General features: G+C 47.7%; 1 protein-coding gene across 2 annotated transcripts in view; it reads left to right on the top strand.

Moving 5' to 3' along the window:
- The window catches only part of rad51b (RAD51 paralog B), a 40,603-nt gene that overhangs the window by 1,071 nt on the left and 16,320 nt on the right, over positions 1–23,212 (top strand). The window contains exons 4-9 of one of the 2 annotated variants that reach the window (XM_080543911.1): positions 479–615; positions 735–854; positions 1,739–1,922; positions 6,961–7,003; positions 15,198–15,310; positions 20,199–20,277. In XM_080543911.1, coding sequence (XP_080400037.1) covers positions 479–615; positions 735–854; positions 1,739–1,922; positions 6,961–7,003; positions 15,198–15,310; positions 20,199–20,277 — 676 coding nt within the window. The remainder of the gene's footprint in view (positions 1–478; positions 616–734; positions 855–1,738; positions 1,923–6,960; positions 7,004–15,197; positions 15,311–20,198; positions 20,278–23,212) is intronic. The other variant, XM_080543912.1, reaches the window with a different exon arrangement.

Genomic DNA, 23,212 nt, shown 5'->3' with positions numbered 1-23,212 from the left:
GTGATGCTGACACAGCAGCTAACAATGATCATTTTAATGTGTTTTGATAGAGAACATCTAGTCTTTTGGTCCGCATGTCGGCAACCAAACGAAATGTTTGGACTTTTTCTTTTGAAACACGGAACTACTTTTCAATGTTGTTGAGAATCACAACACAAACTCGCTAGTCAAGACAAAATACTGCAACACAATAGATTGGGTGAGTAATCCCCACTGCTACCTAGTTAACTATAACACTACTTTACATTGTTAGCAGGCTCACGAAACAAGCTGTGTTAGTTGACTAGCGACGTGTCGTTGATTTTCAACAACGTGGAAATGTATTCACATTTTTCGAAAAGAAAAGTCTGATCATTACATCGGATCCCGATATGCGGACCAAAGCATTAGAACGTGTCACATATGGTTATATAAAGAAGAGAGTGTATGGAGCAGCACACAACCCCCCCCCCCCCCCAATCCTCCAATCCTCTTTCAGGTAACAGGCCCCTCGGGGTGTGGGAAGAGCCAGCTGTGTATGATGTTCAGCGTGCTGGCCACCCTACCCAGCTGCATGGGCGGCCTGGACAGTGGAGTCATCTTCATAGACACAGAGTCTGCCTTCTCAGCAGAGAGGTGAGTGAATAAGACTCAAGAAAATGTTTCATTTTGTACCGAAAACCCTTCTTAATGCAACCTTCACTAAGTACTGCTCTGCTCTGCTCTGCTCTGCTCTGCTCTGCTCCCTGATACAGGGTAGTGGAGATTGCTCAGAGCAGGTTTCCAGACTACTTCTGTTCAAAAGAGCGAGTTTTGGAAATGGCAGGGCGCATTCATGTCTATCGAGAGCTCACATGTCAGGATGTCCTGGACAGGTACGTAAGATAGCTTTCAGTCTCTCTGCGCACTGTTGTTGACTCCATACATCTCCTCCATCTTGTGTACTGACTGGTGCAATCCTTTGTGATGCTGTAGTCCAAAGTCATCTATTGTTAAATCTGGTTGATTGATTGATTTATTTTAATTAGGCAAATTTTATTTTTATTTTTAAGTTATTTTTTCTGAGTGGGGCAGTCCCACTCATATTTTTCATTTTTATTGACAGTGAAGGTTTAGACAGGAAGGATGGGTGAGAGAGAGAGGAGGGATGACATGCAGGATATGTCCCCGGCCGGAATCGAACCGGGGACCCTGCGGTTACATGGTCAGCGCTTAACCCGCTACGCCACCTTAGCGCCCCATTAGGCAATTTTAAAATACAAAAATAACAATGCATCTGAAGCAGCTTCATACATACATAATTTCCGTTCTTAAACTATCAAGGATAGGATAGCACAACAAAGCAGAACTGCTTATTTCCATTGTGGTCCTTGTTGGAAAGGGGTGAGGGGGGGGTGGGGGGGTGAGGTAGGCAACAGGTATGTACAGCATTCAGGGTAGCATGACAAATCAACACAACATCCTAACGGTAATCAACTGACACAGCAACATTGGAACATTCATAAAAAACAACAAAGCCCTAAGGCCTGCTTCCTAACTAGTCTGTTAATGTTAACCTCTAAGCCATTCTTTCAGACATAATAAGATATTATCTTAAATCTATTGACTGGTTGACATGTTTGACCATGTGGTTGGTTCTGGTTGGTTCTTTTGTTAATCTGGTTGGTTTTGTTGTTAATCTGGTAGTTTCTGGTTGTTTCTGGTTGGTTCTGTTGTTAATCTAGCTGGTTCTGTTGTTGTTCTGGTTGGTTCTGTGCAGACTGGCGAGGTTGGAGGAGGACATCATACTGACCCGGGCCGGTCTGCTGATCCTGGACTCCGTCGCCTCGGTGGTGAGGAAGGAGTTTGACACCACGCTGCCTGGGAACCTGAACCACCGCAGCCAGCTGCTGGGCCAGGAGGCCGCCACCCTCAAATACCTGGCCCAAGCCTTCCACATCCCTGTAAGAGTGTGTGTGTGTGTGTGTGTGTGTGTGTGTGTGTGTGTGTGCGTGCGTGCGTGCGTGTGTGCGTCTGTGAATATTTAACTGTGTGAACTATGAATATCAATACAGAGAGAAAATAAGCGTGAGAGCTGAGAGGTCAAGAGCTGCTTTTCAGCCACTAGATGTCAGGATTATCCCATAGTAGTTGTAGGCCATGTTATACAATCCCTCGCCCCAGTGCAACCTCACTCATGTCAATAATACAGTTTAGCACTAGAGGGCAGGAGAGAGCTTCAGTTGGAGCTCTAGGGAGGGGGTTAGATGTGTGTACTGTCACCTATGTCTAGCTGGCCTGTTTGTACCCTGCAGAGAAATCAGGGCAGAAAACTTTCCTCTAAAGAGCTAGATTAAATCTGCTGTCAACTCTCAGCTGTCAGGGCCATATGATTCACGTTTCCTCCTAAATCCCAGGGGGAAATGTATCAGTGCAACATCCATTTCCCCCAGTGAGGGAGGCAGGAATCCAACAGCGAGAGGTTTGACAGGTGGCTTTTTTCACAGCTGTGGCAGGGAGCTCTTACAGTATATCCCATGTATCATTTTGATGGACTGCTTCTACTTAGGAAAGTAGAGAACGCACCAACTGTTACTGTCGTCGAGGTGTGGAAGGGGTTGTTCAGAGAACGTCCTGTGGCGCTACAGGTCATAGATCATCACCTGGTGATTACACACCGAAGCAACAGAGATTCTTGCGTTCATCGATCACTCGAAGCATTCGCTCAAATACCTGTCTGTACTCGACAGATCAGTAGATCTGCTACAATGTGCCCTGGCAAGAAACCACACTGAGGTTATCTTTGCAGTGGTGGGCCTCACTTATGAGTTTTTATTAAGGCATAAAACATAATTAGATGAATTAAGACTTTTAATATTACTGGGTTAGCACTCTGGGCCAAACCGACAGGGCTGTTAAGTTTACTAGTCTTTTGTTTATGTGTTAAGACGCCGAGGCCACAGTTCACAGACTATGGATGGCTGTGGTACGCAGAGGCCCTGAGCGCTGAGCTGGTCTTGTATTGTGTGGAACAACTGTTGATTTACTGTGAGTTTACTGGATGTGTGTCTGTGGGAGATACCTTATAGTCATATACTAGTAGCCTTATAATCATATACTAGTAGCCTTATAGTCATATACTAGTAGCCTTATAATCATATACTAGTAGCCTTATAGTCATATACTAGTAGCCTTATAATCATATACTAGTAGCCTTATAGTCATATACTAGTAGCCTTATAATCATATACTAGTAGCCTTATAATCATATACTAGTAGCCTTATAGTCATATACTAGTAGCCTTATAATCATATAATGTAGTAGCCTTATAGTCATATACTAGTAGCCTTATAGTCATATACTAGTAGCCTTATAGTCATATACTATTAGCCTTATAGTCATATACTAGTAGCCTTATAGTCATATACTAGTAGCCTTATAGTCATATACTAGTAGCCTTATAATCATATACTAGTAGCCTTATAGTCATATACTAGTAGCCTTATAATCATATACTAGTAGCCTTATAATCATATAATGTAGTAGCCTTATAGTCATATACTAGTAGCCTTATAGTCATATACTAGTAGCCTTATAATCATATAATGTAGTAGTCTTATAGTCATATACTAGTAGCCTTATAATCATATAATGTAGTAGTCTTATAGTCATATATGACGTCCGTGTTTATCCAAACCGGAGGCCCTGGATGACAAGTGAAGTTCAGTCACTCCTGAGTGCCCGTAACTCCGCCTTCAAGACAGGTGACAAGGCCCTGTACAGCTCAGCAAGGGCAGACTTGAGAAGGGGCATAAAAGGTGCCAAGGAGGCATATAAGAGGAAGGTGGAGGGCCACCTATCAGACAATAACTCACGTCAAGTGTGGCAGGGATTGAAACACCTCACCAACTACAAAGGGAGCTCTCCTGTGACCCTCAGTGCAGAAGCCTCGCTGGCAGAAGACTTAAACCATCACTTTGCCCGGTTCGAAGCAACAAGGCCCAACACAGCGACACTGACATCACAGTCCGGAAGCACATACACTTTCAATGTCGAAGAACATCAAGTGAGTCGTGTGTTCAGGTCTGTGAACACAAGGAAAGCCACCGGTCCTGATGGAATACCTGGGGTAGTGCTGAAAGCCTGTGCAATTCAGCTCGCACCTGTCTTCACAAAGATCTTCAATCTCTCCCTGAGTCAGGCATCCGTTCCACCTTGCCTCAAATCAGCCACAATAATCCCACTCCCCAAAACCCCAACCATAAATAACCTCAATGACTACAGACCTATTGCCCTAACACCAGTGGTCGCAAAGTGCTTCGAGAAACTCATATCTCACCACATCAAAGACCGCCTCCCCCCAGGCTTTGATCCTCACCAAATCGCTTACAGAGCAAACAGGTCTACTGACGATGCCATCTCTACAGCCCTCCACACTGCTCTGAGCCACCTAGAACACCCGGAGTCCTCGGTGAGGATGCTCTTTGTTGATTACAGTGCAGCTTTTAATACCATCATCCCCGATATCCTCGTGGACAAGCTAGCTGCCCTGGACTTCCCCCCCGCCACCTGTGCCTGGATCAAAGACTTCCTTTCCAACCGCCCACAGACAGTCAAGATGGGTCCACACAACTCCTCCACCCTCATGCTCAGCACCGGCTCTCCACAGGGCTGTGTTCTGAGCCCTCTCCTGTACTCCATCTACACCCATGACTGTACCCCCACCCACCCCACCAATGCAATATTTAAATTTGCGGATGACACCACCTTGGTGGGGCTCATAACCGGAGGGGATGAGTCAGCCTACAGGGACGAGGTGCAGCGGCTGACAGAGTGGTGTGTCACAAACAACCTGACTCTCAACATCAAGAAGACCAAGGAAGTGGTCATGGACTTCAGAAAGGTAAAGGCAGACCCTGCTCCACTCTACATCAACGGAGACGTTGTGGAGAGAGTCCCCTCCTTTAAGTTCCTGGGAACCCACATCTCAGAGGACCTCACCTGGTCAGCCAACACCACAGCGGTGGTAAAGAAGGCCCAGCAGCGACTCCATTTCCTGAGAGTTCTCAAAAGAAACAGGGTGGAGGAGAAGCTGCTGGTAACCTTCTACCACTCCATCATTGAGAGTGTGCTGACATTCTCCATCACAGCATGGTACGCTGGCTGCAAAGTAGTGGACAAAAAGAGACTGCAGAGAGTGGTGAAGTCAGCGGAAAAAAATATCGGCTGTCCCCTGCCCTCCCTGGATGACGTGGCACGCTCTCGGTGCCTCTCCAGAGCAGGAATGATTCTTAAAGACCACCTCCACCCTGGTCACCACCTGTTCAGCCTGATGCGCTCTGGAGTGAGGTACAGGAGCATAAAGGCTAGAACAAACAGGCTGTCCAACAGTTTCTACCCATGGACCATCAGAACACTGAACAGTAGACATAAGACATGTTCATAAATGTTTATCTTATATGTGTATATGTTTGTGAATATGTGAATATGTTTTTTTTTTTTTTTTTGCACCTTCCGAAGAGCCACTACAATTTCATTGTATAGGCAACTGTACAACGACAATAAAGTCTATTCTATATACTAGTAGCCTTATAGTCATATAATGTAGTAGTCTTAGTCATATACTAGTAGCCTTATAGTCATATAATGTAGTAGTATTATAGTCATATAATGTAGTAGTATTATAGTCATATAATGTAGTAGTATTATAGTCATATAATGTAGTAGTATTATAGTCAATTTAATGTAGTAGTCTTATAGTCATATACTAGTAGTCTTATAGTCATATAATGTAGTAGTCTTATAGTCATATACTATAGTAGCCTAGTCGTCAAAGAAAAGGGTCTCACACCAAGTCAGGGTAGCTTACCTTCTGACAGTGAGAGTGACAGTGAGAGTGACAGTGAGTCATAAGGTCACACTGGTTCACCGAGACTTTCGTTCCATGTCACATTTCTGGAGATGACTCCTCCGTTCATTTAATTCATGTTGTCGTAGATCTAATCATCAAGGTCGGTATGCGTTGGCAAGCGTCTGACACGGATCATTTATCACCCCATTACTGTCACAGGGTTGTTATCATCCTCGCATGTCAGAAGAGCCTGAACTAAAGTATGGTTTCCTGCTTTTTTGTCTTTGTTATTCTTCATTCTTGTTTGCAGTTTCACAACACTAGAGAGCTCATTGCTTGCCCAAACATGAGTTTATTATTGGAGCCTTTTTTTTTGTTTACTTATGGACTAAAAGGACTTCTGACAGCCCCAGCCTGGCTCACAATGAACCATGTAGCTTCCCTCAGCCTAGTCCGGGAGACTAGAGACACCGTGGAGTGTTACACGTAGCTTCCTCAGTCTAGTCCGGGAGACTAGAGACACCGTGGAGTGTTACACGTAGCTTCCTCAGTCTAGTCCGGGAGACTAGAGACACCGTGGAGTGTTACACGTAGCTTCCTCAGTCTAGTCCGGGAGACGAGAGGCACCGTGGAGTGTTACACTTCTAACTGGTGTGAAGGAGACAGCCGTGTCCCGAGTCTGTTGTATTGGCAGCGTCTCAATCACATCCTGTACTGTACTACAATTCTTCAAGGCCGTCCTTTATTCACTCGAGTGCTACTCTGTGAGGCCCACCGGCTGATCGTTTCACGATTCAGACCAGATGAAATAAAGAATATAATAAGTATATATAAATATAATTTAATCTGAGGCTTGGCTGTGGTTTGAATACAAATGTACCACCCACAGTCTACACGTTGACCTCTCACCTACTATGACGAGGCCTTGAGTCAGTGTAAAAAAAACATTGACAAATTGGTGATTTAACTCGAGGACTAAACTGTCCAACAAGTATTTGTAATATTTTGGGTTCATCAGTGTGTATATATTTTGTTGTTGTTGTTGTTGTTGAAAGAACGATGTGAATAATATTAGCTTGGCTGAACTGCTACAGCACGTTGTTGAACTTATAATAATCTCTCCGTCGCTTCGCTTCTCTCTCCTCCTCAGGTCGTCCTGACCAACCAGATCACGGCGCATGTGGGCGATCAAGGTGAGAGAGCTGCAGCGTGATGCGAGGAGGGGAGGCTAGCGTGGGAGGCTAATGTACCCAGCCTTTAGCCTAGCCTAGCTGAGCTGACCACATATCTTAACTGTGTCCCTCTGGCCTCTATAACACCCCCACGCCCCCCCCCCCCCCACACACACACACTCTGTACTGTCCTGTATGGAGACAGAGACATTGGATTCAACACATCTCTGATGTGATGATGATGCAGTAGTGATGTTTGTCTCTCTCTCGGCCGCGTGACCTTCTGGAACAGACACAGTGCTGCTGGATGGGCCCGGCGGTCGCTGTGATTGGGTCTGACCCCCCCACTGTAAAACCATCCGTTAAAAAAAAAAAAGTAAAAAGAAAAAGCCAGCCTTTTCGGTAAGACAGCTGCACTATCACCCTGTATCCTGTATTCTCTCCGTGTCACCCCTGGATGAGGGGGGGGGTGTCGGTGTGTCCCCGCGGAGCGGTCGGACCGCTGAATGTTGGGGCAACACGGTGTCGAGGCCGAGGCTTTGAGTAAAGGGATACGGTTGTTTTTTTTGTGTTATCTAATAGACACATGGCATTGACCTGTAACTGTACTCTCTCTCTCTCTCTCTTTCTCTCTCTCTCTCTCTCTCTCTCCCTCTCTCTCTACAGACTCCCCCTCTCATTAAATACAGCGTTTCCCCCCTGAGGAAATGCTCTCGCTCTCTCTTTCTCTTTCTCTCTCTCTCCTTCTCCTTCTCTCTCTCCCTTCCTCTCTCTCCCCTCCCCCTCTCTTTCTCTCTCTCTCTCTCTCTATGTGTCTGTCTTGGGACAGAGGGGGTTGAGGGGGGAGAGTTCAACAATAAGGTGTATCCGATTCACCCCCTCTGCTCATGTAATCAGATTCACATCTCCCTCGCTCTGCTCCGACTCTCCTACCCCGCCGCCACCATGCCTTTCTCTCCTCCCCCCTCCTTTTCTCCCCTTTTGTCCTCCCTCGCTGCTTTCAGCAGAGATCCCTTGCTTCTCGGGTTTCATGTAAAATGTCAGCTGTGGTGTCTCTGTGTTTCTCCCAGCGAAGGGGATCCTGAGATGGGGAGGCGAGCGTAGGCGCGTGATGGGCGAGGCCTTGAAAAGGCCCTCTGTCCCCCTGTCTGTGAGGGGGTGGGGGGATAGGGGGATGGGAGGGGGGGGGGGGAGTCTGGTTTCTGCCTGCTCTGAGATCAGCCTTGCCCTCGCCAGCGCCACTCAGGTGGGCCTCAGGTGTCTCTGGTGCCTGTTGATGAGAGCAGAGATGGACCGGGCCGCTGGGCTGGACCCTGACCCTCCTATCAGTATCAGACTGGAGACACCGTGGCTATTGGGGGGGGGCGGGGGGGGGGCGGACAACTATCAGACATAAAAGACAATATACTTTGTTGTGCTATGACCTAATCCTAATCACATTTTATAGTCTCGAAAGAAAGTGCTTTGTAATAAGAGGGTTAATCATTAAACCCGTAGGCTTTAACAGTTTTAATTTAACAGTTTTAATGAGTGAAAAAAAAAAGAGTCATCGCAGTGATATCACATCCCAACACTACATGATCTGATCCTCTATCAGCGTTGGGTTGATCACGGTCACCAGATTCACCCCGTGGTGTGTGTGTGTGTGTGTGTGTGTGTGTGTGTGTGTGTGTGTGTGTGTGTGTGTGTGTGTGGTATCCCAGCTGTCTTCGCTCATGTGGCGGGTGGCCGGAGCACACTGGCTGTCTTTGAGGCTCTCCCGCTCTTGTGTGTAATCTACTGAAACTGCAGTTGTCCGACTGAAGCTCCTCTCTGACCTCATTTTATGAAAACTCAATAGCCAATAGCGCGCCCTGCTGCCAAGAGCTGCCTCTGCCAACAGCCTGGGCGCTGAGGACAGCCGAGGCCCAAGGCAGGACGTAAAGACTTCAAGCGTCCGAGCGCGAGTGTTTATTAGGAGAAGCCTTGTTCCGGCTAACGTCAGTCCCGGTCGTGGTGTAGCAGTATAGAAGGGAACACGTGTCCAACAAGTTTGACAGTTTAGCCTGCGGTCAAGCCAGAAGAGTCATGAGGAAACATTGTAAATCTAGAAAGCGTGGAGATATGGGTAGTAAACAGCTTTTTCGTGAGGAGCTCTTTGTGTTGCGTAGTGAGCTGTAAAATAAAATAAAAAAGCATTATATAATTGACCTCTGAGGGGCCGTTTGTTGTGATTTGTAGGCTAATCTGTGAGTCATACGTCTCTGGGTTTGTAGTGCTCGTAGTACTGACGTTGGGATTCTGTTTTTGTAAGCAGGATCCATGTTTGCCATCCTAACTTGTACGTGACTGCATCCTGCTAGGCCGCTGAAGAGGAACATTTTTGTCACTGAAACTAGATTTTATACCAACATAAGAACAGTACGATGGGGGCTCTTCAACTCATATCATGGAATGGTCAGTAGTCCTTGTCTGTGTATGTGTGTGTGTTTGTTTTTGTATTTGTGTGTGTGTGTGTGTGTGTGTGTGTGTGTCTGCCTGCCTGCCTGCCTGTGTGGGGGGTTAGGGTTAGGGGGGGGTTCGTAGGAGGATGTAAATCAAAATAGCATCAACAGAGGCTAAACGGAACCTTCCGGTGTGGTTTTTAGACCCCCCACCCCCCACGCTCCCCCCAGGGTCACATACGGAGTGAGAGGGGAGGTTGAGAGCTGCTCTGGGGCCAGTGGACAGCCTCTCTTTGTCACCAGCAGGGCTCCTTCATTGACTGTGTGTGACAGAGGCTGCAGTGATCCCTACTCCTCCGCCCAGCCTCAGATAAGAGGGCCACTGTGTCCTCACAGCCTCACACACAGAGATGCTTTTCCATGCTCTCATACCCGCTTTATCTGCATGATTGGATTTTCCTCCTCCTCCTCCCCAGTCCCCTAATCATCTCCCAAGTCTTACCCTGGAGGTTGGGTACGCAGGACACGTCTCTCTTAGGCTACTAGACCCAGGATGCAGTCGGGCCAGAAGGCGAAGGGAAAAAACAGAGAGAGAGAGAGAGAGAGAGAGAGAGAGAGAAACAGATTGTGAGAAACAATTATTAGAGCAAAGTTGACCGAGGGGCAGGGAGGGAGTTGTTGAGAGGAAAGGGGGCAAGGGTGGGAGGGGAGGAGGGGGGAGGGGGGGATCTCATGGTCTCATTTATTGGTACTTTTTTTCCCAAAGCGTTCACTATCATCCACTTTTACAAACGGAGGGAATTCAGTATGCTCTCTGTCGTACACGGTTACCATTTCAACATTTTTTTTGTGTGTGTGTGTGTGTGTGTGTGTGGAGAGAGAGAGAGAGAGAGAGAGAGAGAGAGAGAGAGAGAGAGAGAGAGAGAGAGAGAGAGAGAGAGAGAGAGAGAGAGAGAGAGAGAGAGAGAGAGAGAGAGAGAGAGAGAGAGAGAGAGAGAGAGAGAGAGAGAGAGAGAGAGAGAGAGAGAGAGAGAGAGAGAGAGAGAGAGAGAGAGAGAGAGAGAGAGAGAGAGAGAGAGAGAGAGAGAGAGAGAGAGAGAGAGAGAGAGAGAGAGAGAGAGAGAGAGAGAGAGAGGGAGGAACGTTTTGAGTAAAATACTCACCTTAAGTGATGGGACAAGGGCTACACTCTGAGGAGGGACAGTTTTGTTGTTCATGTGAGGAGAGACAGTTCTGTTGTTCATATGAGGGACAGTTTTGTTGTTCATACGAGGGACAGTTCTGTTGTTCATATGAGGGACAGTTTTGTTGTTCATACGAGGAGGGACAGTTCTGTTGTTCATACGAGGAGGGACAGTTCTGTTGTTCATACGAGGGACAGTTCTGTTGTTCATACGAGGAGGGACAGTTCTGTTGTTCATACGAGGGACAGTTCTGTTGTTCATATGAAGGACAGTTTTGTTGTTCATACGAGGAGGGACAGTTCTGTTGTTCATACGAGGAGGGACAGTTCTGTTGTTCATACGAGGAGGGACAGTTCTGTTGTTCATATGTTCCCTCCTTGCTGTGGTTGTTATCTCATGTTCATTCGTTGCACTTGGACTCACTGTGACATCAGGCAGCATCAGGGAGCTAGCCACCAGGGTCAAATCATTCAGTAAACACTGGGAGTGTATTTGAGACTCCTACATTCTCATTATCTGCTCCCTTGTCGCTCCACTGGTGGGAAAAAAGTTTGGGCTGTCTGTGAATCAGTGGGGGTTTGAGGGGAGGAGGAGGATGATGGGGGGGGGGGAGTCTTGTATTTGTGTTGGAGGCCTACAGGCAGAGGGAGAAGGAGAAGGCTGATAGCACCCCATCCTCCAGGGAGCCGTGCAGAAGTCTGCAGCGCACATGGAGTTTGTTTAGTCTGACTCTTAAGTCCCTCTGGCCTTCTCTGTGCCTGGAGCTCAGACGCTCAGGAAACCTGGGTCCAGCTCCACACACTGATCCGGTTAGCGAACAGAACAGTTAGCCTACAGTTTAGGGATGTCTTCGTCATTTGAATTCAGGACCATTTGCTTTTCTTCCAGTCCTATTTTCAATTGTTTTGTCTGTACATCGTGGACCTAGTTTAGTCTTTTTTTTCTCCACAGTTCTATATTGTTATATTAAAATCAGTCGGCTCTCTCTGTGGTGCCGGGGCTCTTCCTGGGTCACATCCTAGGCCTATTTTCTGTTCACACGTTTCCACAGGAAATGTTTTGAGGAAGTGAGAGTTGCTGATATGACACTTGTGAGCAGAATCCCTGCTTACTCTGTGGAAAAAACATCAAGGAAGAAAGGACAGATAGCTCAGGCAGGCAGGCAACCTGAAATGCACCCGCCAGCCCCATCCTTCAGTGGACAGGATTAGCGCTCCAAACCAAGGTTTATTGGTGTCATGGGGGGAGGACTCATGGTCACACAAAAGCAGCGATGATAACAGAGTCAGGCGCTGTCAGGGCGGTGGTCTGGTTATGGGTCATTAAAGTCTGTGAGGTACCTGCAATTCAGACGTACAGTTTGTTGTTTTCTTGGGGACTTTGAACCCCTTGTAAGGGGTTGTGCGTTGCGCTCATGAGACAGCAGTTTTTCAGCAGACAGCATGCGACTGTGGCAAAGACGATAGTGACATCATTCACTTGTTGATTGTTGTAAACAGTTGTGGTCAGACGATGTGGGAGAAGTGGTAACCTCATGATTCATGGTGCAAGTTAATGAATATTCCTAAATGACATTAATTGTTTTAGAATATATTTTTTTTCTTTTTACTTTTTATTTATTTGACCTTTATTTAACCAGATAAAATCAATTGAGAACAAATTCTCATTTTCAATGAAGATCTGGCCAAGAGGCCCCGGCAAGAATAAAAACAAACATATAAACAGAAATACTTGTCAACATAGAACAAACATACAATACATTAGAACGGCAAAGACAGTGAAGATAAATAAATAAAAACAAATAGAAACAAAATCAACTAACCTATGTGTGGAAAGAGAGCGGGGGGTGTGTGTGTGTATGTGTGTGTGTGTGTATGTATGTATGTGGGGGGGGGGGGGCAATCAGCAGAAACAACAGTCAACTATTTTTGAAGTGATGCGAGTGCTGTGAGTTTGAGTGTGTTCTGTAAGGTGGTCCTGTGTGTTCTGTAAGCATGTGTGCATAGAGCTGCAAATAACCGCATGCACATACAAACACGCGCGCACGCATGCACACACATACAGAGAGACTACGGCTGCGAGCGGGCAGCTTTAAATTCAGCACAATGTATTGACTGGCCTTTTGGCTGCTTATCACCCAGATCAGCATCACACAAGTCTTTCTGCTGTTGCCAATTCCACACTCCCTGACCCTCTGCCAGCTCTGGGTATTAAAGTATTAATGCAGTCGCAGTCTGGCGGGAGACACTGAAGGACCAGGCTTTACCGTACGTACTGGAAATGCAGCCAATGGTTTTGAACGCTGTTTAATATAGGTTGGTAGTCTATGTAGATAACATGCATCCACACTGATGCCCCTCTTTAGTTAGCCCCTCTTTAGTTAACCCCTCTTTAGTTAGCCCCTCTTTAGTTAACCCCTCTTTAGTTAGCCCATCTTTAGTTAACCCCTCTTTAGTTAACCCCTCTTTAGTTAGCCCGTCTTTAGTTAGCCCATCTTTAGTTAACCCCTCTTTAGTTAACCCCTCTTTAGTTAGCCCCTCTTTAGTTAGCCCATCTTTAGTTAGCCCCTCTTTAGTTAGCCCCTCTTTAGTTAACTCCTCTTTAGTTAACCCCTCTTTAGTTAACTCCTCTTTAGTTAACCTCTCTTTAGTTAGCCCCTCTTTAGTTAACTCCTCTTTAGTTAACCTCTCTTTAGTTAGCCCCTCTTTAGTTAGCCCATCTTTAGTTAACCCCTCTTTAGTTAACCTCTCTTTAGTTAGCCCCTCTTTAGTTAGCCCATCTTTAGTTAACCCCTCTTTAGTTAGCCCATCTTTAGTTAACCCCTCTTTAGTTAACCCCTCTTTAGTTAACCCCTCTTTAGTTAGCCCGTCTTTAGTTAGCCCATCTTTAGTTAACCCCTCTAGTTAACCCCTCTTTAGTTAGCCCCTCTTTAGTTAGCCCCTCTTTAGTTAGCCCCTCTTTAGTTAACCCCTCTTTAGTTAACTCCTCTTTAGTTAACCTCTCTTTAGTTAGCCCCTCTTTAGTTAACTCCTCTTTAGTTAACCTCTCTTTAGTTAGCCCCTCTTTAGTTAGGCCCTCTTTAGTTAGCCCCTCTTTAGTTAGCCCCTCTTTAGTTAGCCCCTCTTTAGTTAACCCCTCTTTAGTTAGCCCCTCTTTAGTTAGCTCATCTTTAGTTAACTCCTCTTTAGTTAGCCCCTCTTTAGTTAACTCCTCTTTAGTTAACTCCTCTTTAGTTAACCCCTCTTTAGTTAGCCCCTCTTTAGTTAGCTCATCTTTAGTTAACTCCTCTTTAGTAAGCCCCTCTTTAGTTAACTCCTCTTTAGTTAACTCCTCTTTAGTTAGCCCATCTTTAGTTATCCCCTCTTTAGTTAACCTCTCTTTAGTTAGCCCCTCTTTAGTTAGCTCATCTTTAGTTAACCCCTCTTTAGTTAGCCCCTCTTTAGTTAACCCTTCTTTAGTTAACCTCTCTTTAGTTAGCCCCTCTTTAGTTAACATCTCTTTAGTTAACCCCTATTTAGTTAACCCCTCTTTAGTTAGGCCTTCTTTAGTTAACTCCTCTTTAGTTAGGCCCTCTTTAGTTAGCCCCTTCGCCAATTTTTTTGGGTCTACTGCCATATCTACCGTCACCTAAACCTTTCCACTCAAATTGTTAATAGTTGAACACAATTACGGATCATTTAAAGGATTTTAGTCCCAAAGTCGACGAGAGCACGCTTTCAGGCTGCCATCTCTTATCCCTGCGTCACGTGACCTAGAATGTGTGTTTTAATTTATTTAAATTTTAGTGCCAGTGCTGCGTATGTATTTCCAGTAGTAAATAAATACATATGAAAATAAATTGAATGAAACTTATTCATCTATAAATCCAAAGGGCTCATCTTCTCAGTGGTGTGTGCGTGCGCATGCCCGTGCGCGTGCCCGTGCGCGTGCATGTGTGTGTGTGTGTGTGTTAGGCCTGTAGCAATTCAAAAGACAATTAATTGTCTCAGAAATAATTGCGATTAACTATATAATTGTTTCACTGTGGCGTGACCCAGATAATGTACTAACACAGCAACCTAAGAAGTAAACCATGCCTCTTTATTATCATAAAACATATTTTTGAACATAACATTTGACATGCATCCTCATCAATAAAAAAGGGACTGTGTGTCATCTAGTTATGTGTTTTTAGCATGTTCATGTTCTATCAGCGTGTTGTGATGTGCTTAACATGCAGAGCAGCTATCTAGCTAATGCCATGTTCTTTGTTGTTAGCCAGCTAGCTAGCGTGTTGGAGCACAGTCAAGATTGTCATTAGATAATATAATTGCCATTAGACAATTATTTCATAATTGTTACAGGCCTAGTGTGTGTGTGTGTGTGTGTGTGTGTGTGTGTGTGTGTGTGTGTGAGTGTGTGTGTGTTGCAGGGTCCCATGCGGGGGGTTCTGGGTTAGTCACAGTGTGTGTGTGTGTGTGTGTGTGTGAGTGTGTGTGTGTTGCAGGGTCCGATGCGGGGGGTTCTGGGTTAGTCACAGTGTGTGTGTGTGTGTGTGTGTTGCAGGGTCCGATGCGGGGGGTTCTGGGTTAGTCACAGTGTGTGTGTGTGTGTGTGTGTGTGTTGCAGGGTCCGATGCGGGGGGTTCTGGGTTGGTCACGGCAGCTCTTGGGAACACTTGGAGCCACAGCGTCAACACCCGCCTCATCGTCCAGTACGGAGACACACACCAGAGAAGACAGGTGAGTTATGACCCTGAAGCTCTGCTCCACCAGTGATGGGAGAGGAGCTGTGTCTTCCAGGGGCCTCTCTCTCTCTCTCTCTCTCTCTCTCTCTCTCTCTCCCTCTCTCTCTCTCTCTCTCCCCTTCTAACCCTAACCCAGGGGTCGGCAACCTTGAATGTTGAAAGAGCCATATTGGACCAAAAAACAAAAAAACGAATCGGTCTGGAGCCGCACATTTTTTTAAAGCCTTATATAAGCCTTATAATGAAGGCCAGTGGCGCCGGCAGGATTCGATTTCATGGTACGCACAGAAACGTAACAAAACTAAATAGCGCAGACTAGCCTACAATATACATAGGTTGGATGATTGTATCACCTATTCATAGTTTGCAGTCACGTGACTGGTGCAGAGCCCTGGCGGCCAAAACATAGTGGAAACTCCGTAGAACTGCAGCACTGACCTGTCATTAACCACCTGTTTCAAGCAACAATTATTTACATCACCTCTCAAAAAAAGAAAAACTAAGATATGTGAACAAACTACACATTTTGGACACTTGCGATCCATATAGAGCACCCGCCGCAGTATTTCAATCACTAAAAACAGCGAAGTCGCTGCCAGAGCTGCAGTTGGGTGATGTCTACATACATCTTGTGGAGAATCCTTCCCCTCACACTGCCGCCAGGATGAAAGCGTACAAAAGTACAGACAGTTATCTGTTAGATCTGGATGGGTCAATAATGCTAATGTTAGTTAGCTAGGTAGCTAAAGGACCTACACAACCAACTCCAAGCTGGTAGCATCCACAACAACAAACCATGTCAGAACGATTATGCAAAGATAATGACTAAAAATAGAATAACTAGGCTAGTCAAAGTCAAAGTCAGCTTTATTGTCAATCCAATATATGTACAGACATGGATTATATGTACAGTCAATCCAATATATGTACAGACACAAGATTAGAAAATACCTATATATACAAAAAATACTAGATAAAAGATTTGAAATGTGCGGTACAATGTGCGGTACAATTGCTCTAATAGCACAAATCCACAATCTTCTCCTCTCTGGGTTCTTTTTCTGACGGAATTCTGTAGAACAGGGTCGTCTCCTCTTCGGTTAGTGCACCCGATTCCACAGCAACTATCCAGCATTTTGTCAAACAACTAATTACTTGTTAAAAACCTGATAAAATAGCTGGCAGGCAGTGGAAGAAAGTTTTGTTTTGCCCGCCAGGTGAGCGTTCCCCTTATGCCGCGACGACACGTGCAAACAATATGGTGACAGAATGTATAATACTAGTCATGTGCCAACATATCCGAATCCTATTGGCCCTCGTACAACATTACAGCGTAAGCAGGGAGTTGTAGTTCAAGGAGAGAGACGCGGCAACTTAAAAAATAAATAATCGTTGTTAATTTCCATTTGTGGTCAAAGCCACAGGGAGCCATTGAAGATGGGCAAAAGAGCCGCATGCGGCTCCGGAGCCGCGGGTTGCCGACCCCTGCCCTAACCCTTTCACAGAGACACTCTAACCCACGGAAATACCACCAGGCTGAGATTATCTATTAGGGGAAACACTGCACAGCCCAGACGCCCCCACTCCCTCCAGTCTCATCTTGCATGCCCCAGAACCCCCCACACCCCCTCCAGACCCCCCCCACTCCCTCCAGTCTCATCCTGCATGCCCCAGACCCCCCCACTCCCTCCAGTCTCATCCTGCATGCCCCAGACCCCCCCCTCCCCCTCCAGACCCCTCCCCCCGTCCCTCCAGTCCCATCCTGCATGGCCCAGAGCTGCGGGTTGCATTCCACAGCAACTCAGAAAAGCTCTCTGAGGCCCGAAGGCCTGGTTTTATTTTTGAAGAGCCAAAGAGCCAAATCCTCCAAAGAAAAACAGTGTGAAAAGAAAGTAGCGATCCACTACTGCTGGTTCCACTGCCTGGTCCCCCTTGTTCCCCTGGTCCCCCTGGTCCTCTGGTCCTCTGGTACCTGGCCCCTCTGGTCCTCTGGTCCTCTGGTACCTGGCCCCTCTGGTCCTCTGGTCCTCTGGTACCTGGCCCCTCTGGTCCTCTGGTCCTCTGGTACCTGGCCCCTCTGGTCCTCTGGTACCTGGCCCCTCTGGTCCTCTGGTCCTCTGGTCCTCTGGTACCTGGCCCTTCTGGTCCTCTGGTCCTCTGGTCCTCTGGTACCTGGCCCCTCTGGTCCTCTGGTACCTGGCCCCTCTGGTCCTCTGGTACCTGGCCTCTCTGGTCCTCTGGTCCCTCTGGTACCTGGCCCCTCTGGTCCTCTGGTCCTCTGGTCCTCTAGTCCCTCTGGTCCTCCGGTCTCCTGGTCCTCTAGTCCCTCTGGTCCTCTGGTCCCCTTGTCCCTCTGGTCCTCTGGTCCCCTTGTCCCTCTGGGCCTCTGGTCCCTCTGGTCCTCTGGTCCTCTGGTCCCCCTTGTCCCTCTGGTCCTCTGGTCCCCCTTGTCCCTCTGGTCCTCCGGTCTCCTGGTCCCTCTGCTTCCTCTGGTCCTCTGGTCCCCTTGTCCCTCTGGTCCTCTGGTCCCCCTTGTCCCCCTTGTCTTTCTGGTCCTCTGGTCTTCTGGTCTCCTGGTCACCTGGTCCCCTGCCTGGGTTCACTAACACTGTGTGCCCTGTTGTCTGACTGACTGTCTCTGACTGGCTGACTGGCTGACTGACTGGCTGACTGACTGGCTGACTGACTGGCTGACTGACTGGCTGACTGACTGACTGGCTGACTGGCTGACTGACTGAATGGCTGACTGACTGGCTGACTCACTGGCTGACTGGCTGACTGGCTGACTGACTGGCTGACTGGCTGACTGACTGAATGGCTGACTGGCTGACTGGCTGACTGACTGACTGAATGGCTGACTGGCTGACTGACTGACTGAATGACTGACTGTCATACTGGCTGGCTGTCTGACTGTCTGACTGACTGAATGGCTGGCTGTCTGACTGGCTGGCTGTCTGACTGTCTGACTGACTGTCTGACTGTCTGACTGTCTGTCTGACTGGCTGACTGTCTGTCTGACTGGCTGACTGGCTGACTGGCTGACTGTCTGACTGGCTGTCTGTCTGACTGACTGACTGACTGACTGGCTGGCTGGCTGGCTGGCTGACTGACTGGCTGAATGACTGGCTGGCTGGCTGGCTGGCTGGCTGGCTGACTGGCTGGCTGTCTGACTGGCTGACTGACTGGCTGACTGGCTGGCTGACTGACTGACTGGCTGTCTGACTGTCCGACTGTCCGACTGTCTGACTGGCTGGCTGGCTGGCTGTCTGGCTGACTGACTGGCTGACTGACTGACTGGCTGTCTGACTGGCTGGCTGGCTGACTGACTGAATGACTGTCTAACTGGCTGACTGACTGGCTGAATGACTGGCTGGCTGGCTGACTGACTGGCTGTTCCAGCTGAACCCAGAACAGTGACTTCCAGATGGATCCACCACCATTTCCGATCAATTTAACTCATTAGGAGAAAGAAACCCATGAGAGGGTCTGTGCAGGGACACATGTCTCTGTCAGATGTAATGACATGTTATTGTGGGTGCGGCGGTTTAGCAAACATGGAGGACTGGTCTTTGTGGTTTCCAGAGCCCTGCATGCCTGTGGAAATCACTGAGACGGCATTATTCACACCGGACTAATTCAAGTGGGTTAGGGAAAAGGACTGATTACCGACCACAGGTAATCTAACCCCACAGTGAAACAGCACTCAGGTTTTTATTTTTAACTTAAAAGTTAAAGTAACAGCAGACATCTGTAGCTGGTTAGCTGTAAGTGGAGATAAATGCTCAAAATTTGAACTGCACCTCAAGAAAGCAGACCCCATTAGATGGCATTTGGGGGTTGTTTTCTTTACTTTTGCAAATCTGAGGTTTGGCCCCTTAGCGAACCTTAAGACAATGGATACACACTGGGATCTCTGGGACTGTTAAGTAAAGAATGACAAGCAGTGTAGCCAAAGATCACAGATACACAATTTTGCAATAATGACTTCTCTGTCAACCCATCAACCCGTCTTTCTCAAGCGAAGAATTACGAAAAAAACACGTTAAAGCAATTTTCACTTCCTTGTTTTGACGTTGATTTCGTAACAGCATTCTTCTGCTGTGAACTGAACAAGCTTCCGAAGCCCTGACTCACATGAAGGATTCACTCTCATTCATTTCTGCACTGTTTGCAGCAACAATATGCTGGAACCTCAACCATCTTGTTTTTTTGCCTCAATTAGTAGTTCCTACTTTGGGTTTCGACGGTGCCAACAAAACGCCTTGGGTTTGACTTAGAACACAGCCAGGCGATGCAACATCACACCTCCATACCTCCATCTCCCCGTATCTGTGTCTAATCTGTGCGGAGGTGACAAAAGGGACTGATCTGGGCACGTTGGCATTTTCAAGTGGCTTGACACAAATACTTGGCTGACTAGGGGCAGCTCTGGTAACATCACACCCCTCCTCCCTCACTGGCCGCGAGCCACGGGGGCTCTCGTGTTTCGCTTGACGGTGCCTGACTTTCGCACTGCGTGACAATAGCCGTGACACTCGAGCGTGCCTCCGTCTGAGAGAAGGGTTCCTCTCCAGTTGGAGTGTGGTGTCCAGATTCCACTCTCTCCATGATGCGTCACTCAGTTTCTCACTCTGCTGCTTTTTTCTCCAGTGGAATTGAATGTGTCTGACAACCCACCCTCCTCTTTCCCCCTTTCTCTCTCTCTCTCTCTCTCTCTCTCTCTCTCTCTCTCTCTCCCCCCTCTCTCTCTCTCTCTCTCTCTCTCTCTCTGTCTCTCTCTGTCTCTTTCCCTCCCTCTTTCTCTCTCTCTCTCCCTCTCTCTCGCCCTCTCTCTTTCTCTCCCTCTCTTTCTCTCTCTCTCTTCTTATCTCTTGTTTTTACAGATAGTGATTGCTAAGTCACCTGTGGCTCCGTTTGCAGTGTTGAACTACACGGTTCAGAAGGAGGGTGTCCGTCTAGAGGGTGAGTCTGTTTCCGGGTCCTTCCGCAGGGGTGACGGTTCCCAGACCGATGTGCTGGCCGCTGCTCACAGCAGAGGTTCACCTCTCAGCCAGATTATGATTGGCCATATGAGCTTTCATAATGGTCCTTTTGTTGGTTGATATTGATATTTCACCCCCTCACTGTACTGTATGTAAGCCCATCACCCAGCGTGCAGTCCAACGGGAGAATACAGCCTGTCAGTGTTTGGTTTTCATAAAGTATGACTGATTTTTAGGCAAGCGCAGGCCACATCTCCATATGGAAATATCACCTTGGAGCTCTTTTCTTGGAACGGAAAAGCCTGCTGAATATTCCGGTACGTTCAGTGAACTGGAGACAGGAAGAGAGTGAAAGAGGAGCCTGCGACCCCCACCTGCCTCCCTCCATCTGTAGTATCTAGACTGCATAAACCATAACCCCCCCCCTCCCCCAGGAAAGATGTGCCCTTAAAAAAAAGAAAGAAAGAAAAGCTGCTCTCAATACGACACCGTTGTTTTCTGTTGAACTCTGGAAACCTGACGTTATTTTATTGGAACACGGGAACATAAATAAAAGCAAACACGTCTGTGGTGTTCAGCTGGGCTCTGGGAGGCCGGAGGGGGGGGGGGGGGGTTAATTTACCTTTGTCAGGGTTGGTTTACCCACTCCCCTTAGGCCCCTGTTGGTCAGTGTGCGTTAGGGTTAGGAAATGGAATATGATTGTATTTTCTGGGGGACAGGGGGTTACAGTTTACAGTTGATCTTTGTTTTTCCATGTCATGAGAAATGTGTCCGTTCAGCAATGCAGTCAAGAGAGTTAGGACTTTCACCTCATCCATTAGTGAATGCGAGTCGACATTGTCTCTCTCTGTGTGTGAGCGTGTGTCATCGATAGAGAGAGAGAGAGAGAGGATAGAGAGAAAGGAAGTGCATTAGTATACTCTCTTGTTATCCAGTGCGGCTTTGAAAGGTTCCCCTCTCCTCCTCTGCGGCTCCTAGCAGTGAAAGGCTCGCGTTAATCTGAGTTTCTCCTCACAAGTAGGTCTTTGATGTGCTAGCTAGTGAACGCTTCCTGCTAGCTCATAGAGTTCCTCTACCAGAATGGGGTTTCCTCCCCTGAATGCATAAGGGCTTTGATTGGCTTTATGATGCGGGTGGTACAAACTCACCCTCAGTGCTCGCTCTTTCGCCCCACCCCACCACCCCACCACCCCCCTCATCGCCATGCCAACAACAGGTCCCCTTGATGCACACAGAATAGCTGACACACAGAACTGACCCTGGGCCTGCTTAGCTATTCAGATATTCACCACCACGGTTTGGGAAAGCTGCTTAGAAAAAAAGAAAGAAAGAAAGAAATTGTCATGCGTTGAGACCATGAGGCCATTTTGGATCATTTGCTGTTCTCTAGCCCCATTCTAGATCGTTGCCAGGGATCCTCCACTGATGACAATAACGGCAAGTGTTTGATTATGAAACCATAACTCCCCCGTCCCGACCTTCAACTCTGCACATATTGAGCAGATTTGAATTTCAACAAACTTCTCTTCTTTCTCCCTATTCATAAACCTGCCAAGTGCTTTTTTCCCTCCCTTTTCCTTCTCTTAAGTATAACATGGTTACACAAGCAGGGGAAAGTGTGCGTTAGAGAGCGTTCTGCCCCTCCAAAACCATGACAACTGGCGTGTGAACGTTAGCTGTGACACCCTAGCCAGCGCTCCCTGGCTCTCCCGCTTGCCTCTCATTAAATGATCTCATTACCATTCCATCCATCGCACGTTGCTTTCATTAGGAGCAGCAGCAGCAGCAGCTATCCCTAGGCATTACGTAACCCCCCCCCCCCCCCGGCCCCTCCCTTCGCCCAGGAGACGTGTTGGTGACCGGGGTTGGGGACAGAGAGAGAGAGAGAGAGACCTGACAGAGAGAGAGAGAGAGAGAGACCTGACAGAGAGAGAGAGAGAGAGAGACCTGACAGACAGAGACAGACAGAGACAGACAGAGAGAGAGAGAGAGAGAGAGAGAGAGAGAGGAGGGGAGAGGGGGAGAGGGGGAGAGAGAGAGAGAGAGAGAGGGAGAGAGAGGGGGGAGAGAGAGAGAGAGAGAGAGAGAGAGAGAGAGAGAGAGAGAGAGAGAGACCCCTCTCCCAGTCCCCATCCTACATCTGGGGGAACGACGCAGGCGGAGGAGTGATACAGAGTGATACAGCGGAGGAGTGATACAGCGAGTCAGGCGTTTGGAGGCACAACAGACAAGGGTTAGGGCCCAGGGATTCCCATTATTCATTGAGGCAGGGAGGGGGGGAGGGAGGGGTGGGATGTACTCACTAATAAACTCAGCAGGCGTTGATATTTTTCAGGCATTGCTGCTGCTAGAGTAACTCTCTCTGTTGTGTTAAAGCTGACGGACTAGAAGAGTTGCAGGTGGTTTGTGGGGGATCTCCCCGATCCTCTAAGGCCCCTTAATGATGTGAAAGGGAGTCTCTCGCTGGGCAGAGAGAGGAAAACCAGACAATGTCAGGTAGCGGAGGGGGAGAGTGGAGGGGAAGAGGGTGGGTGGGTTGGGTCGGATAGGAAAGACAGAGACAGAGAGAGAGAGAGAGAGAGAAGAGAGAGAGAGAGAGAGAGAGAGAGAGAGAGAAAGAGAAAGAGAGAGAGAAGAGAGAGAGAAAGTACCTTCACAAGATCCTGCATGCCTGGGAATTCACTTATTGTTATTGCCTTCAGGATTATTTATGGGCCTGGCTGGTGTGGCCAACCTGGCGGGGAACCGCAGAATAGAGGCTACGGGGCCCTATCTCACTGTGCCGTTCCATGTGGTCACCTCCCCCCCACCATACTGGCACAGAGAGGGTCCCAGCAGCCCCAGTCCCTGAGACTCACCCCCCCCCCCCCCCCCAGCTCTGACAAGCCTCCAACACTCTCCGACTTCTTGTTGT

The sequence above is a fragment of the Nansenia antarctica genome (genome assembly GCF_963989245.1).
Source record: "Nansenia antarctica genome assembly, chromosome: 1".
NCBI lineage: Eukaryota > Metazoa > Chordata > Actinopteri > Argentiniformes > Microstomatidae > Nansenia > Nansenia antarctica.
This window is presented reverse-complemented; position numbering and strand designations above follow the sequence as displayed.